We start from the raw sequence: 19,353 nt of genomic DNA on the forward strand, positions 1-19,353 counted from the left end.
AAGAACAAAGCTGTAGTTCTCTTTATGTGGGTGGTTTCTTTGCTTCTTCTACAAGGTAATTGATTATTGCAGTGCTATGAGTTTATCCTCTGCAACTGTGTTTTCTGTAACTAATCTCTCTTGCAATTGAGGATTTAATCACCATTATTTCAGGTAGTCAGATGAGATGCTAGGAAATTTAAAAATTAAATTAGATTATAGGAAGAAAGAAGGAATGTTCACTAAATAGTGTTTGGCCAAGTAGTCTTTCAGCCTAAATCTCCCAATCTTCAATATAAGGATAAGATGAGTAATATGCTGCAGAATTGCGGCAAGAGATATAGCAAAATAATATAAGTCAATTTTTTTGCAAATCCTGAAATGATATGCAGATGCTCTTCCTCCAATGATTTGGATTTTTATGCAGGATCCAATATAAATCAGTCACCAGGACCGAAGCTTTCAGGCCTATCAGGGAACTTCTCTTTTCCAGAATATGTGCACTGGGCTGTTCTACATGTTGTGTTTATATGGTGCCTGGATGTGTGTAACTTTTAGTTGTTAACTAGGGTATGATTTTGGTCCTGGTTACCGACTCAGATTAAATTCTGCAACATTATCCCGGACACATATATTTACTTTCATTTGCAAGAATTTTTATCTTGTTTTTCATTATTTAAGCAAGTTCAAATATTTCTAGCTTAGGCATGTCAAACCCGCGACATCACATGACATTGTGCGATGCATCACGACTTTTTCCCCAGTGCCAGCAATGGGGTGGGTGCTGTTTTGATGTGACGCATCCGGCCCGTGGGCCAGCAGTTTGACATGCCTATTCTAGCTGGTATTTTCTCTATGTGCTTTATGTATTTTAACAGGTTTAGTGATATTTCATTTTAACTTTTTTATATTTTTACAGTGATTAGTTGTAATACATTTGTTGTTTTACTGATTGTTGTACACCACTCAGAATTGTTGTTTGTGAGATGCTTGGTCATTTAAATGCGATTAATTAATAAATAAATCTTGCGCTTGAGTCTTTTAGCTAAAAATTAATTATTATGATAAAAAATTATACAGGGTCAGATACATTGGCAGCTAAAAGAAAATAAATTTAAGTAGCCTAGTTGTCACTATGGAATTCCTTCTTTGCTAATTAGCAATTGGTATGGCGGACTGGAGGCTAATTTTTTTTTCAATTACCCACTGATAGCACAATAAATCCTATGGGCAGGGCTTGGGATAAAGATAATCTGAGGCAGGGAATATAGGTTTTTATTTCATGATGATGCTTAATTACATGGCATCTCCCTGCACATTGTATTTGCATTACCAGAAGTAAAAATTAAAAATTATGAAGGACTGCATAAGATAAAATAAAGCATAATCAACTTTTTACAGTAATTTTTTAAAATTGCATTTTCCACTTTTTTCTTGAAATAGAAATGATCTGTAGTACTGTATTGTAAGTAAAAAGTACTGATCTGTAGTACTTTTAAGTGTAAATAATGCCGGCTTATCCTTTCATTGTTAATGATATAGATTGTAAAGTCATTTAACAATAAAATATAAAAACCTCTTTCATTATAGTTAAGATGGGGTATCGTTGATAAGAAATTCAGTTTCCAGAAATCTCATTTTTAAATGGTGGGGACAAGGTTGTCACATCTATGTTCATTCCAAGGAACTCTGAAGCAACAGACTTTCCCAGCTGATTGTTTCTTTAATCTGTATTCATTCTGAGTAATAAAAATGTAGCTGTACTTTATGCTCTTCACTAAGTGCAATGGCTGTCTATTGATCCTGCTGTAACTATCTTGCGTGGTTAATGCAGTTTCTTGGAACTCTTCTAAACTTTTCAGTGTAAATGATTGTTGTTGGGTTATTGATCAGTACATCAGTTCTGTCACATAAAAATCTTTAATTCCTCTGATAGATAGAGGGAGAAAGGGAGAAAGAAAGTAAGCACAAATTCTAGCACATTATTGCCTAGGACTGCTTCTTTACAATTTATACCTCCATTTATCATTACGCCTAGAAGAAACATAAAATTAGAATGTTGCTTTCTGTTTTACGTTTATTTGGATTCAGTCCACTTCAATTACTGTTGTGGCATCTTCAGGAAATGACTACATAGCATCATGAATTTAAGAAACTTTTTAAAAAAATTATAAGTTTCTGGAACAAACTGCTAATATTTAATGTGATCCCCAAAAATTAATGTGCTAGCTTTTGGAATTTCATTTACTATTGCAATCTTTATTAATTATACAAAATATGGACAGTTCAGTCTATGATTTTGCTTTAAAGAATTTTGGAACATCAATTTGTGTTTTAACTTGTATTTCAGTTTTTTCTCAAACTTAATTAAATCTTATCTGCATACCTTTGCATTCTACAGAATATAAAAAGAATATATTTTATACTAATATTGGCTGATACATTCAATCTGCTATGTGAGTTTCTGTCATTCTCATATATGTAAATTATTCTGAGTATATAAAAAATTAAATGGTTAACTATTGCCTGCTTTCAGTTTAAAATTCAGACATTGAAAAGAGGTTCAACCTCCATTTCAGTTATGTAGTAAATTCCTTTTTCTGTTCATTCAATCCAACAAAGAAGAATATGCAACATATGCAATATGTTAATTATTTTATATATTATTAATTTCTATGGGGTTAGGGTTATGGTTTTTTAAAATAACATTCTTAATATTTAGCAAACAGCATGTTACCTGGATTCATGTATTTAAAAAACAATGACCAATAATTAATTTCTATATTATAATCAATATGTTAGTTAATCGCTCAATAGTCTTCTTCTTACTAGTATATATTCAATGTTAATTATAAGGGGATTTTGTTTCTTTTGTCTAAAGTCTAGTAAGCATGCTTTTATGGAATGTTATGAGAATTTAAACTTTTAACAAATTTCTAGTACAGTTATTTAATAACTTTAGTCACTTTAAATCAGACATGTCAAACTCGCACAACGTATCAGAGCTTTTTTTGCCATTGCCGGCAATGGGGTGGGCATGGCTCCAGTATGATGAAACCAGCCCATGGGCCGGCAGTTTGGCACCCCTGCTTTAAATCAAGTCCACATATTTTTTTTTTCACAGACATTCTTTCTTATTAATGCTGTAAGCCTCAAATTTTTTAAATTTCACACTGCTAGGTCAACAGGTTATCATCAAAATAACAGATATAACTCTTTTCTTTTGAGTTAGGATTATTGCATTGCTCTATACATGGAACTGTCTTTTAAAAATTCAAAATAAAGCAATGTCAATTTTAAAGATAAGTTGATAATATGCCACCATGCCAAGCATTAATTATTATTTTTAAAGACCTCCTTCCATATTTCAAAAATTATTTAAAGAAGGTCTTCAGAATGCACAGTAGCATAAGTACAGGAGCTTACATTATCTGTACTTAACTGTAAGATCTGCACCCAGACACTGGTTTTCATCAGCTGCATCCTGATATAAATATGATTTTTTTTCAATTTGCATTTTACAATTTTTTATCAATATGTACTCCTGAGATAGATGTTATTATTCTGTGATGATATGCCAGTACCATATTTGAGGAACAAAAGTTATCTTTTACTTGTTTCTTTTTCAATCCATAGCTGTAATTTTGGACAATATCAGCAGAGCTGTCAACTTCTGAACTGTTGTTCAATAATGAGTAATTGATGATTTGTGCAGAAGAGACTTGACTGAGAGATAACTGTCAAACACAGATATAAATAATAGCTGTGCAATAGATTATATCAGGCATTAAGTAGTAGAGCTGGCACTTGAGAGATGATCTTTATCATTAAGATTTACTCTTTTATCCTGATTGTCCATTTCAGAATGGGAATTCCAATCACAGTTTCTATTAATAGATGGAGGCAGTGTTTATCATTTCCTGTCTTCTCCTCAATTCTCAGCATTAGCACCATCACTGTAGCACCACTACTGTAGTGGGAGGTCCCAGACTTCTAGAATAGATGCCAGGAAATACAAAGAACTGCACTAAAATAAAATCAGCAAAAGCCCATCCACCCCATTTCAACAGTAGAACTGACTTCTGAATCAAAGATTTTGACAGATTTTTTTTATAAATGGTTTAAATAGTCAAGCATGAAATGAGTCAATGACTCTATTGATTTAGGCAGAAGAAGATGAACAATTGAATGGCTATTCTCTCCTAGATTCCTGAATCCTTAGATTCAGCAACTTTAATATGCAATCTTGGAAAAGGCTTGAAAGCCTCCTCTTTTTTCACGTCTTTTCCCCCCATACATTTTAATGGGAAGCATTTAGACCTGTCATTTCTATTATCTACATTATGAAGGAGTAAAATCCAGGAGGTTGAGATGATATCATTCATTTATTTTATAGTCTGAATTTACAGACATTGTGAGTATGTCCTAAAGCAGGTATGAGGAACTTGTGGCTAGTCAGATGTTCCTAGTACCCCATGGAACATAACCAATTATTAAAGATGAAAAAGAGTTGTGGTATAGAAATATCTGGAAACCAGAGATAAGGAATGTTTTAAAACTTAAACATTACTTTGTCATATTTTATAATATTCACACTGCCGTCATAATTGTCATACCACTATAGATATAGTTAATATCTAATTAAATATATAATTTAATAACTAATTTAAAATAAACATTAAGCAATACAAATCAAAGTTTCAGTCTATCATACACATTATATTTGTAAAAAAAATCCAGAATTTCCTTCTCTTCTGGTATGACAATAATTATCTAATTTTAAAATACTTAGAAAAATAAAATTTTAAAACCAAACTTCTCACAAATACATTTATTTGTGGGTATTTTGGTAATGATAATTTGCTTCTCTTTTCATTTTCTAGAGCAGTGGTTCTTAACCTTTTTGAACGAATCGCCCCCTTGAGCCAATCAGGAAGTTGTCATCACCCCCCTCCCCCAACATAACCTGTCAATCACAGCATAGGACATAATTCTTCAATTTATGCAAACACTTTTTTTGTTTTCTTTAAAATTGTCATCAGGACATATCGATGCAAATAATTTATTTCCAGTCTTTCCCCCATATCTCCCATATTCTGGCCAATGGCATGCCACTGTATGGGTAGAGGCTGCTGCGCAACGCGCATGAAGATAAGCAATGCATCTTCATGTATGTACGGTGTTCTGTACTGGAGCTAGCTGGAGGAACATTTGAAAACACAATTCAATCCACTAATAGCAAATGATCTGATGTTTTTATATGACAGATATACAGTGATTCACTGTACGAAAAAGTCTCAAAAGTGTCCCCAAAACATCTTGCTCCATCGCCCCCATATCGCCCTCTTTTCGTTCCTTCGCCCCCACGTCGCCCCTTTTCATTCCATCACCCCCTTGAAAAATGAAATCGGCCCCTGGGGGGCAACATCCACCAGGTTAAGAACCACTGATCTAGAGGACATTACTTAAGAATCTGTACAATTGTAGACTTGCAATATAAATTAGAGGCTCAATTTCAGCCTAAAAAAACTTACTGAATTAGAGCTTAATATCCATACAATAACCTAAAACATAGCTGAGCAATTCTGTGATATAGAAGTGACAGAGATTTATTGAGGATTATAATTGTCATTTTTTTATGGCAGGCAAATATTCTTATTTATAGTTAAATAATTAATTTGCAGTAACTTGATGCTATATGGCATATGGCTTTTTTAAAACTCACTCCTGTGGCAGGTTTCCATTATTAAGACCATTCTGGTTAATTGATTCTGCTATTAAACTGCTTACCATTAGGAAGCTCTTCTAAAAATTCCACCGAAATATTTATTCTTGTAATTTTAAGATCATTATTCTATATTAAATGTCTTGTAGTCTGGGATCCTGACTATATCCTATAGTCTTGAATGACTGAAAACTGATTTTGATTTTCTTTTATGTAGCATCCCTTCGCATGTATGAAGAATGTTTAGTTGTCTTTTCTCGGGGCTAAACATCCAATTTCTCCCAATCTCTTCTTGCAAGACTAGTTTCCAATCTCATGATCATATCTATTGATCTTGTTTTGTGTCTCCTACAGTTTCTGTGAATTTTTCTTAAAATATGATGACCAGACGCACACTCAAGGCATGGTTGACCTGTGACTAGTGGATTTAAGAACACTGAACACGTATCATTGTCAAATGTCTATTGTACATGTATTTAGGACTTGTCAAATGATACAGAAAAACACAAGTGATTGCAGCTATAAAAGGACAGTTTTTTCAGCTAGGCTTACCAACTGATGTGAGTGATAATGCATAATTCATAGCATATACTATCTAGGATTATCAATATGAAAGAAGATGCTTGTTTTACCAGATACTGACCACTGTTATGTGGAAAGGTATTTCCTACAGAACGTTTGGTCCTCAAATTCTAAGTAGATACTGGACGTTACTAATCTTCAGATACTGTATATTTCATAATGCAGCAAGTTGAATGCTTCAGGGCAAGGTTATGATCACATGCTAGCCATGGTGATAGAAAAGCGACAACTTTCTAAGGAAAGCTGAAATTATGAGAGAAAAATTGGAAACAAAACAAGTGCTTTCCCCCCCTCATATTAATCTTGTTTCTGGAAGATGAAAGCGTTGAATTGTCTGATGAAAAAAATGTTATTGTTGAACATTTGAACAAATTAAATTTTGACTTCAACCTCCATAACCTGGAATATATGACTAAGCACTGCTAGGAGTGAAACCCATTTGGCATTATCACTAAAAATTATGATAATAACATTTGAAGCATGGTTGGCTGAGATAATCCAATGCTGAGATATTATATAGCAATTCTCAAAAAATAAACATAACCACTGAGTGCATTCTGGATCAAAGTAGAAAAGATAAAACCGACCATAGGAAATGAGGTTTTGAAAATTTCATTCCTGTTTTCTACAGGATATTTATGTGAAGCAGAATTTATTGCATCCCCAATCACAAATGTCAATCTTTCAAGCTAGGTCATAGCTTAAGATGCAGTTTTTCAAATACATACCTCGGTTTGAAGAATTTTAAAAGCTTTTATGAAGTCAAGGCTAACATGACTACATGCAGTGCACGCTACATGGAGCTGCTCTTGAAAATTACCCAGAAGCTTCAGCTGCTGCAGAATGCAGTGACATGGGCAGTGACAGAAATGAATCAGGATGCCCATATAACATCTCTGTTTTTCAGGCTGCAGTTTGTTTCTGAATGTGATTCAACATGCTGGTCATTATGTATACAGCCTACATGACACAGAGCCTGGTTACTTGAGTCTGTCTCCTTTGATATCCGTAGAGAGTAAGAGAATAATAACCTTGACAGAAAGAAGGAAAATCAGTTAAAGCAATGAGTAGGCAAACAATGCTTAAGCCCAAATGAAGAGGAAAAGGCATGAAATGTCTAGGCAAGCAACCCCCTAATTCACATAAATATAAAAGTGAGAACAGGGAAATTTATTCAAACTTCCAAGATTTTATTAACATAGCAGATATTAATAAAAATAGTTTTAGGCCTAGGTAGTCCTTGAGTTTTGACAATAATTTTTATCACTAAATAATAAATATAGTTATAAAGTTTGACATCACATGACCACATAACATATCAGTCCCCGTTGCAACATTAGCTGAAAACCAACTAGCATATTAAGCAAGGACCCATACCAAGGGAAGCCATCCCTATTTTGAGCCTTCCCAGCCCTGAGCCTCAGTAAGGTAAAGGATTATTTCCTCTTCACCTTTCGTCATCCAGATATCTCCTCCCCATCTCTGCCCTTTGGGATGACCTGCAAAGCAGTGTGCCTCAGTGGCAGCAGCAACACTAGGGTTGAAGTAGAAACCCAGGGCCTTCAACAATCTCAGCTGCCATCACCACCTCTCCTGGGCCTCTACTTCAGCCCCAGTTTGGTCTAGTGGTTAAGACACAGGGCTACAAAGCAAGAGACCATGAGTCTCTTGGCCATGAAAGTCAGTTGGATGATCCCAAGACAGTCACTCTCTCTTAGCCAAACTCACCTCACAGGCTTGTTGTTGTGGAGAAAATAGGAGGAGGAAGGAGTGCTGGATATATTTATAATTTGAGTTATTTGTAAAAATAATAAATGTGACATGCAAATAAATAAACAAACAACTACTGCTACCTCAAGCCTCCTGCTTCTTGTCGTCCTCCTGCTGTTGTTGAGGTGTGCCTGGCCTGGCTCTATATGAGGCAGCTGCTGGCGAGACTAGTTCTTCTTTCTGAGACAGCTTGTGCTATTCCCCAAATAGAGCAGGCCATTCACATGATGCTTCATAACACCTTCAGAAAGCTGCTGAGGTCTTCTGCAGCATCACGAAAACGATGTGTGTTATTTGGAAAAGAGCAGAAGTGGTCTTTGGAAGAAGCCTCAGCAAGAGAGCAAGATGGTAAAGGTCAACACCAGGCTTGCAGAGTGCACGATGTTGGGAGTGGATGTCGATTTGTCCTGGGGGCACTGACTGCAGCTTGAGGCAATTTTCCGTGGTGGCAGTGACACTGGGGCTAAAGTAGAAGCCTGGGGAATTGGGAGTGACCAGCTGAGAGTTTTGAAGGGCCCAGACCTTTTGTTCAGTTCCAGTGCTGCTGCTGTGAGGAAGACCACTGTGCAGGACAGCCAAAAGGGCTGAGATGGGAGGAAATAGGCCAGTGGGGATGCAGCCCTGCAATTGAAAGGTGCACCAAGCACCTGAATTTTGATATATGACTACAGGGGGCACTGAAATGGCCATAACCTTGGGGACTAGGCATTAGTAGCATTCACTCAGTGCTGCTGCAACTTCAAATGGACACTGAACAAATGGTTGTTAACCAAGAACTACCTTTGTTTGGCACCTGTATCTTGGTCTAATACACTTCACAGGAGTAATAGTATCTGCTCAGCTGCTTTGGACTGGCAGGGTTGGTGCACTCCAGGTTCTTTTGATTAACCAATGTCATCTATCAGGATCTTGGAAGTACATCTTCTCTGTAGAAGCACCTGTCTTCTGGTATGAGGTAACCCCAAGATCTGAGTAGCCACCATCCTACTCGTATTTTGAAGCCCTTTGAAAACCTAGCTTTTCACCCAAAGCTTTGGTGAGTAAGAGAGAAATCCCCTTTGGCCTATATAAATTAGTTTCTTTTCATTCTCAACCTTGCCATCTTTTCACTTGTCTCTTGTTTTTTATTTAATATTTTATTTGTAAATCACTTAGATTGATTGGGAGTCGGGTGGCATATAAATAAGGGCAGCATTTAAAGTAAGAATATTTAATGTCAGGGATCAAATTAATATAATAAACTGAAGGATTCCAATACATAGCAATAACCTTTTAATTTTATGCTGTTCAAATATTTATAAAACTTAAAAAATAAAATAATTCTGATTTCATGATTACATGGTTCATGGTTTTATATATATACAAGAACCTACCTTTCTCCCAATCACCTCATTTTCACAAGCTTTGCTATAATAATTCATTATCAGTCACTAGCTGCTATATTCCTGATCTCTAGTTATGTTTTAGAAATAGTATAACATAATTAGTAACAAAAAATTATTAATACAAAGGGAAACACGGTCATAGAACCCACTCCAATAAATCTGAGTCCTCATCAAAAAAGAGTAAAAAAATATTTGTTTGTTTGTTTGTTTCTGTTTAAAACATTTATATAGCCACCCATCTTATGTTTACTTCTGTGTGGCTCCCAACCAACAATTAAAAGAACATCAGTAAAAACAACATAATATATAAGCCTATTAAAACAATAAACTTTAAAAACCTGACACCAAACTTCCAACATCCTTGTTAAATCCTCTCCTCCACTTCACCTTTTCCCATGCTACAGGAAAAGTCAGGCCTTGAGTGCCTTTTGGAAAGCTAAGAGGATAGAGGCCTGCTGACCTTCAAGGAGAAGTGTGTCCCACAATGCAGGAGCTGCCGTAGAAAAGCACACTTCCTAGATTCTATAAAATGACTATGTTTAAGAGAAAGAACTAGGAGTGTGCCCATCCTATCTTATCTGGTAGGATGAGTAAATGTTCTTAGTGAAAGTTGTTCCCACAAATAACCTGGCTCTGTGTCTTATAGGACTTTCAAGATAATGACCAGCAATTTTTCTGGAAAGAAACTGGGAGCCAGTGCGGCTTGTGCAAAAAAGATGTTATATGGGCATCTCATCATTGCACTCACCACCACATTCTGGACCAGTTGTAGCTTCTAGATTGTCTTCAAGGGCAGCTCCATGTAGAGAACATGCAGTAATCCAAATGGGAGATGACCAGTCATGAGTGACCATGAGCAAGGTCTCCCGATCCAAGAAAGAACACAATTGGTGCCACAAACAAATCTGTGCAAAGCCTTCTTTAGCCATAATTGCCACTTGCTTCTTGAACAGAAACCATCATTCTAGAAAAAAAACTAAATTGGTCACCAGCTCAATTCTGGGTTGTGCCAGCCTCTCCTGAGTAAAAGATGAAATATTAGGGACCATTACAATTCCTAGAATTGTCATATTGTCTCTAAAACATGGGTAATATCAGACAAGGAAATGCCTTTAGAAAGTTAACATTGCTATGTATAAAAAAGAACATTTTAGTACAGAAGAAACCTAGCCATTAACTCCTTATGTCATATGCATATTCAGAAGGACCTTAAATTATTCTGCAGTGACACACAAAGTAGGAAGAAAGAAAGAAATATGATAAATATCCACAATCATTTTAATTAATTATTTGGTGGAAATAGCATGTGTATATGTATAGAAACCTGACCCTTCTCCACTCCAATCCTTGTTGAAAGGGGGACAGAATTCCAGGACGCCACCATCAATAACAATTCAGTGAAATGAGACAGAAAAACTGCCAACCAGAGTTTGCTCACTTGGAATTCTAGGCCAGATGTAAAGATTAATAATAGGTGGCCTTTTAGGGAATTCTCATATCCATTCTAATGTTTTACTTATTACTTTATTATCTCAAATGTCCACAATTGGTTTTTTTTCTTCCATTTTGCCCTTTGTTCATAATATGGGCTAGTAATTGAGTTCATATTTTTCACCCAACCTTTCAGCTATAATTAATATTTTATTATATCAGATTTTTATCACTAAATAGCCTAGCAGCAGGATATTGAGTTGCATATATGGGTTTTTAAGTTCCAGTGACTTACTGACGCCAGGTTACTTTTCTGTAATGAGTTATGGTTGAGAGGACACAAAATGCATTTATAGTTCCCAGCTAATATTCCAAAGCAATTTATGACTGATCTTATCAAGATCACAGTCAGACCAAGAGAAATTAAAAGTAATGAAAATGGAATATTCATAAGTTGAGATCCATTTATCATATACAGTATATGGAATATGGTCAAAAAGATAAAAATGTATATGCAAGGCTAGTTATATCCCTTTGTATGTGTGTTGTATGTGTGTGTGTTATTCCATTTTATGAACAAAATCTGGTTAGGTCAAGTGTATCTTATGGTATGATTAAAAAGATTTTTATTATATAGTGAAGAATAAATGCCTTACTAATATGTTACATTTTAAACAAATAACTGTTGATGTTCATCTGCTTATGTAAATCAAAATGCATTTCACATACTTACTATATATTTAATAAAATCAAATTAGTTTCAAGATACTGGTACTCAAAATACAATTAAATATATTAATGAATATTATTGTGTTATATCTAGATGCAGTCATAATATTCTCCGGGTCTAATAGTAATATCAGTAACTAATATTTAAAAACACAGAAAATCCACACTTTTTGTCACATAGGTTTTCTATGGAGCAGAGTTCATTTTAGCCTTTTATGTTTTGTGGTAAAAGAATCTATGGTTCTTGTATTTTGTTTCTTTTTTGTATTTTAGCTACTTTGTACTCATGGTGATAAATCCTATTACATATTTCTTTTTAGTGATATGATTTGAATGATCCATTGCTTGATTTGGTATTCTTGCAATTTTAAGCTTGTTACAACTGACTTCAAGTGGCTGATAAAACTCAGTGTTTTAAACAAGGGGCAGAACTTAAATAATAAAACCAACAAAAATTATGTATCCAAACACAATTGTACTAGTAAAGACTAGTCCCCATTTGACATTTCGTAAGTCTGGAATAAAAAAATAGGATTTTACACTTTACATATGTTGCATTTATTGGAACAGGAGAAGATTCAGTCTAAACTGGAGAAGCTGGGAATTTTATTTGGCCATAATATAGTCATCCTATGTTAAGACATGCTTTTTGCCTTCCTTATATGAACAGAAGACTGTTGTAGCTTCCTCTTCTGTTAAAGACAAAATGATTAATTTTTGCCAGGTATAGTGCAGCCCAGAATAATTAAATATTAAAATGTATGTATCACATTGAGCTATGGAAATACTCTTGTATTCCACGTACTTAGCAAAAACATATTATACAGAACAGAAAGATACGCAGCATTGAATCTCCCCAGGCTCTGCTGCAATCAAGATATAATATAAATTAGCAAGCATTTTTCTTCCCTGAGGAAGTAAATAATTGGTCTCAGTCTCATTGTAAATGCCCTCCTGACAACAGAAAGGCGAAAAAATGCCTTCACCTTCCATTGATGATCCATTTTCCTTAACAGTAGAACCACAGGGATTTTCTGTCTGTGGGCATAGGAACAGTAAGAAAAGACTTTGCTTGTATCTTTTCTTGGCAGAAAATCCCCTTTGTAAATAGTAATTTAAATCTTTGGAAATATTCCTGTGAAGTGGTTGGATGGTCCCAAAGAAGCTTAAAGATTTTATTCATGCACTCATACAGACGCGCACACACAAACAAACACACATACAAACATGCTTTCATTCCATTTTTCCTCCTGTCGAGCTGGAAGTGTTACAGAATATCTTATCGAAGCTACTGGAGAATTTGTATTGGGTGTTTCATCTTTAGAGGATGAAAATAAGCTATCTTTTATTTCCTCCTGCTCTAAGACTATATGGGCAGTTTTCCTAGCTTTATTTGTGGATTCCATTTGCAGGAAACCAGAGGAAAAATAATAATTTGGCCTACTTCAGAGATTTATAACTCCCTCAATTTGAATGAAAAGTATCAACTTAATTCCATTTGCTTTATGTTACATAAAGATAAAGGAAGGTGAACATGATTGGCTGCAGCATGGATAATTCTGAGGAATGCAGATCTTAGTTTGCAAACCTTCCATCAACTTCCAATAAAGAATTGAGCATCATCTGTGAGAGTCAGTGTGGTATAATAGTTAAGGAACTAGCCTAGAAACCAGGAGATTGTGAGTTCTAGTCCTGCATTAGACATGAAAAACACGAGCCAGCCATTCTCTTATAGTTCAGCCCACCTCACAGGGTTGTGTGGGGAAAATAGGAGGAGAAAGGAGTATTATGTATGTTCGCCACCTTGAGTTACCAATAAAGTAATAAAGGTGGGATAAAAAAATAAGTAATAACATGAAATCAACAATCAACAGCTTTGAAGGTAATTTCCTAGTACCAGGTTTGAAAGAATTATTTTAACAAGAAAGCAGAATGTGTTCCTTCCAATACTGCTGAACTATAAATATAACATTTTTTATCCTTGGTATCCTGGTTAGGATGTTGCAAAGACTTAAGAGGATAGGAAGTCTAAATGTTTATTTCTAGCCATGACAGCATTTGCTTAATCTTAAACAATCCAGTCAACTCTTTAAATCAATATTTAAAGGGGGAGGGGGAATCTACTGCCCCTCCAAATAAGGGAGTATTGATTTAAAAAAAAGAGCAATTATCATTCAATAAAGATGTGAAGTGCAAAATAATAAATAAATGAAGATATGTTTGCATGGGAAAGAAAATTTCAATCAGTTGCAATTTTCTGAAAAGCAAAATGCAATTAGCAACCAACAAGCTCTATAAATCTAGATCAGGGCTACTGTTATCATTTAAAAGTAATGTAGTTACCTCTAATAGTAGGTGCCAGAGATTGGGAAATAGATTGCCAGTATCCCTGAAGTTCATCACTCAAGTACAGTGATGGCTACTTTCCCATCACTCTAGTTGCGTCCTCTGGGAAGGCCAGAAAGTCATTTTTCCCTTGGTCTCATGCAATCTTTCACAAGATATGCCAAATCTGAACTGTCTGAAATTCAATAAGATACTAGTGAATTAATTTTTTTTCTATGTTTATTTCCATGCTGAGATATTTTAAGTACTCATGGAGAGGTATTTATTCTATATATTTACTTCATAAGGAATTAAAATTTGTTAGCACACTTCTATTAGTCATAGGAAAAAGAAAGAAGTCCCTTAAGATTTTACTTCACTAGTTGTTACCAACTATAGGGTACAGTGCTCATTTCCATTTCAAGGCCATGAGCCAGTGCTGTGCGAAGGCAATTCCGCAATCATGTGGCCAGCATGATGTCGCAGGGTGCTGTTTCCTCCCCACCAAAGTGATACCTATTTATCTACTCACATTTGCATGCTTTTGAACTTTACAGGTAGGCGAAGACGGGAACTCATCTCATTGGTCGAGGCTCAGGTCTCAAACCCAGTGTCTTAACTACTACTAGTGTCTTAACTACTGAGCCATCCTGCCATCCCCTATTAGTCATAAGGTCATTTGTACTCAGTTCCCTTGAAGGTGGAAACCCCTTTTTTGTGTTAGTTAGGATAAATGCTGTCAGTCATTACTGAAGTCACATAATCTAGGTCAGGGCTTTTCAACCAGTGATACGGGTACCACCTGTGGTACATTGGCACCTGGCAGGTGGTACGCGACCATCCTAGAAAAGTGGTAGCGGAGGAAGGGAATGAGGTGAACCGATGGCAGCACCGCACAAACCTGAGCGAGAGATGGCTGGAGCTGCAGGGCTGTCAGGGCTCAGTGGAAGCTCCAGGATCAGTGCCAGGCTCCAGCTGGAGCTCGGCGCTGATCTGGCACTTCTCCTGAGCCCAGAAGAAGCACCGATCAGCTGGAATGTTGCAACATCTCCAGGGTCTTGTGATTTACATTCAGATGTTTGGCAACTGATTCATATTTATGACGGTCACAGTGTCCCAGGATCATGTGAAGTGACCAAAGCCTACTGCAACCACCAAGCAGAGGGGGGAATAAAAACCAAACACCCACACCCCACTCCCGCTGCCAATCCTCAACAGAAATGCTCACAACAATGAAAACCTCGGACAGGAGGAAGAGCGCTGTCTGGTGGGCAGGCAGGTGTCTTGCTCGGCTGTGGCTTGGGGGGGCACTTTTTTCAGTGCCATTGTAACTTCGAACAGTCACTAAGCAAACTGTTGTAAGTCGAGGACTACCTGTACTTTATCACTTTTTTCCTTTTGGAGGGGGTCATCAAGTTTTTGACACCTTGCTAGGCGACTGATGGGACTCGGATATTGCCATATCCTAAAAGTGGTACAATGGGTGAAAAGGTTGAAAAGTCTTGATCTAGGTGAATCTTATTTCTGACCCATTGCAATAGGTGAAATGCTAAAAGAACTAGTGCAACTTTAGTCATTTGGGAAATTATTACAGTGCAAACAAAATACAGAGATATGGTTCAATGGTTACCAAAGCCATATTTTCTTAATATATATCTCACCAGAAAGCATGTCCATTAATAGGATTTAAAAAGAGAGTTCAAGTTATGAATGTAACTCAAAATATCTTGAAACATTCATTAACAACATGAACTCATTTGTACAGATTTAAAACATAATTCATAGTTTAGAGTGAAGTTACCACTGACCTAAGTGCTTATAAGGTGGTAATTTACATCAGGAAGACAGTCTTGTGTGAAAATAGGATAGCAGAAAGGATTTAGCAATTTTTCATTAGCACTTGGACGTTGATAAAGGGGAACAGAAAAGAGCTTTGTGACCTTTCAGTGTTTAAATTATTAAAGAGCAAATAAATTTGAGGTCTGGTTGCTTGTAGATCTAATTTGTCTTTTTAGGGAAAAGATGAAAAGGTATTTTGGGTTTGAAATTGCTTTAGTTAACTTGGTTCATTCTTTAAGTTATCTCAGGATGAATTCACATGTTTTACCTGAAGGATATTTCCCATTCAGTTTTCTACATTTTTTAAACTGCAGACTGAATCCTATAATTCAGAAAAATATGACATTGAAAGGATAACTGTATTTTTATCTACATCTTTAAGAGCAATATATCAAGTCAGTTCATATTAAAATTTGAACAAAATCCTAATGCTCTTTATTTCAATTTTCCTAAGTCATTCAGTGTTCTGAAGCTAAATAGTTGAATACCTCATCAACGCTGTTGGTGTCTTACTTGCCTATGCTTCTGGGTCAAACTATATGTTGCATTATATACTGGCTGCATACTTCAATGCAATGCAACGCAATGCAACCTTTTGAAGAAAGATTTGAATTATTGCCTGCAGGTTGGGAGTTTTAAAACATCTTATTTTCTCATGTACAATTAACTATCTTTAAGACTAACAGAAACATCTCTTCCTGATCAGATTTAATAATAAAGCTCTGCTAGTAGAGCTCATCTCTGAAAATGGGAATAGGGTTGGGGGAATGAGGATAATATAGATATTCTTCATTTAGCAAACATAATTCATTTTGTCAACTCAGTCATTAAGTGAAGTGGTGGCTAAGTGAAATCATGACTGTGCTTACGATCTTATTTCAGCTGTCCTTTGCTTTACAGACCTACAAAGGACATACGGTAAATCTGTCTTGTATTTTGTATTGTATGTCCATGTTGTATGTCTTAAACATACAACTATTATAAATTTTAGTTCATATGATTTAAGAATTGGGTTTTTTTTTTCAAGGATTCTAAATTAACCACATTTTTTTCCTCATTTCTTGTCTATGCTAGTGTTTACCAAATAGTTGTTGAGGAGGAACGCCCTCGCAGAACCAAGAAAACCACAGAAATCCTGAAATGCTACCCTGTGCCAATTCACTTCCAGAATGCTTCAATTCTGAATTCCCAGTATTATTTTGCTGCTGAGTTTCCAGCCCACAGCATTCAAATGGTTCAAACTTTTACTATTGGTGACAACAAAACCTACAGTGGCTTTTGGAATACTCCTCTTCTTCCTCATAAAAGTTACAGCATTTATTTTCAAGCTGCCAGCAGAGCAAATGGGGTAAGCCTGCAAGCACTGCTTTCGTGTTATATCCAGTCTGTGTTGTCCTCTTTTATGCCAGAAATGGAAAGAAGTTATATCACACGTACAGTACACACATACTCCTAATCTACCTATCTAATCATCAGGGTGATTAGAAATAAAACAGGGTAGAATTAAATAGTTATATCAATGGAAAAAATAGGAGGAAAATTCTATTCAAAATTATCTTATTTATACTCTTTTCAGTCTCTCTCACTGTTTTATTAGCTGCTCCATGGGTCTTTCAACTATATTATCTCACTACATCAGCCTCAATGTTATTGTTCCCTCATGATTGTGTTGATACAAACTTTTGGTTTTTTTCCCCTCAAATAATAAAACAAAAAACAAACAAAGCAAATTAAGCCAAAGTACAGAAATATGAAAAGGTCCCTCCTTTGCAGATCATATTTTATCTAACAGATTCTAGAATTGTTTTCAATTTTCTGGGCATATCTACAAGAGCCCTTCATCTCTTGATAAGCTTCAGTTGTTTCTCTTGACAGCAGAGAAATGTTTTCTGCCAAATACCATAATGGGCCATGTCTTACAATGCATTGATAGTGCAGAAATGTGAGATATCATTGATTTTTGTTTGCTTCCCTTACATTGTATGATATGTTACCTTGAACTTTATAACTGACTATAAAGAAAATAAAATATCCCAAGGTCAATATATTATCAAAAGAGGAAAAAAGTATAATGGCTAATGCTTCATTCATATTCTACTTTTATGTTAAGTAAAGTATTGATGTTACATTTCCAAGTACATTTTCATTCATTTAATTTTAACAGGGAAATGAACTAAACTAGGCAATTGTTAAGCATGAGGATATTAAATAAAATTGTCACAGTTTTTTGAGCATAACAGTTGTTTGAGACATGCACCCAAAAACAAACATTTTGTTATTTTCTGCAACAAATAATCATTTCTTTTTTATCTGCTATAGGAAACAAAAATTGACTGTGTCAGAGTGGCTACAAAAGGTATGCTCCTATTGTGCAGTTCTTCTAGATTTAGATTATTTATACATTGTTAAATAGACTTACAACATCCTTTCATGATAATACATAAATTACTTAAATGTATACAAAATGGAAATGTTCAGTTCATTTAATATAGAAGCCATAGTCTTACATGCATTTGGTTTTTTCCATTCCATTTGTGGCTTTCTGATGTTGCTATTTGCCTAATGTTAAGCATTATGTATGATAAATGGATAACACATATATCTAGGATGCTAGGAATATTATTGCTTTAACAACAGCAATAAAATAATAACATAACGATGCATTTAAATTTGAAAATTAATTTTTGACAAGTTTGGTCAAATGCTAGAAAAGTTAGACTCTATCAGAAAAAAGATAATTCACATCATCTGCAACATTTTTTTAAAAAAATAGATCTATAGAACTATAATTCCAACAAACAATTTAGGGAAAGACTTGCAAAGCTTTATGAACACTTTTTACAATAATTCCTTATACTGAGTTGCAAAGAATTTTCATTGATTCGTGCTCCAAAATTGAAAGTTGAATTTTCAGGCATTTCCAGAGAAATGCTCTTAGGGTAAATGGGATCAAAAAGCCCAAGATTGTTGTACGTGCAATTTTCTTTTTTCTTTTAACATTATTAGCACATCTCAAACAACAGCTACTTATTTTATCTATTATTATAACATATATTATTTTGGCATGTTTATATGTCTGTTACTCATTTTTGTAGAGAAATATAGGCAATTAATTGATTTTGGGTATTCTTCCTGATTATATAATCCATATAAATGCTAGCACGTAGAGCACAACTGATGGTAATGAACAATAATGAAGTTTCTTCCATATATTATTCCTAGTCAAGTGGAAGTTTGTTTAACTCCAGAGTTAAATAATTAATTAAGAAGAATAATTTGGTCCAATTTATTGTAAATGGATGAAATATTAACAATTGTCATCTGTTTTTATTTAGAAGTTATTCTGCCAATTGTTTCATCTTTTGGTAGCTGAACTTTTTTATTCCTATGCTTATCAAAAACAAGAAGTGTTTTCTGCACTGAAATTGGTACCATAGCAACAAATAATATCAAAGTAGCCTTTCAGCGAAAGGGAAAAGATAAGATTCAGCTTTCATTTAAAATATATGCTAGTTCACTTTATATTATAAAAGCATCCTTGTGAGTATTTTGTAAAACTTCTGAAAAGTCTGTAGAGTTCTCAGGAGT

The 19,353-nt window shown here is 35.1% G+C and overlaps 1 protein-coding gene across 21 annotated transcripts in view; it reads left to right on the forward strand.

Moving 5' to 3' along the window:
• PTPRM (protein tyrosine phosphatase receptor type M) overlaps positions 1-19,353 on the forward strand; it is a 482,202-nt gene that overhangs the window by 253,724 nt on the left and 209,125 nt on the right. For all 21 annotated transcript variants that reach the window (XM_039339174.1, XM_039339176.1, XM_039339175.1 and 18 more), the window contains exons 12-13: positions 16,840-17,113; positions 18,085-18,121. In XM_039339174.1, the coding sequence (XP_039195108.1) occupies positions 16,840-17,113; positions 18,085-18,121 (311 nt within the window). The remainder of the gene's footprint in view (positions 1-16,839; positions 17,114-18,084; positions 18,122-19,353) is intronic.

Source organism: Crotalus tigris, unplaced genomic scaffold (assembly GCF_016545835.1).
Source record: "Crotalus tigris isolate CLP2741 ecotype Arizona unplaced genomic scaffold, ASM1654583v1 scf7180000017731.4096049, whole genome shotgun sequence".
NCBI lineage: Eukaryota > Metazoa > Chordata > Lepidosauria > Squamata > Viperidae > Crotalus > Crotalus tigris.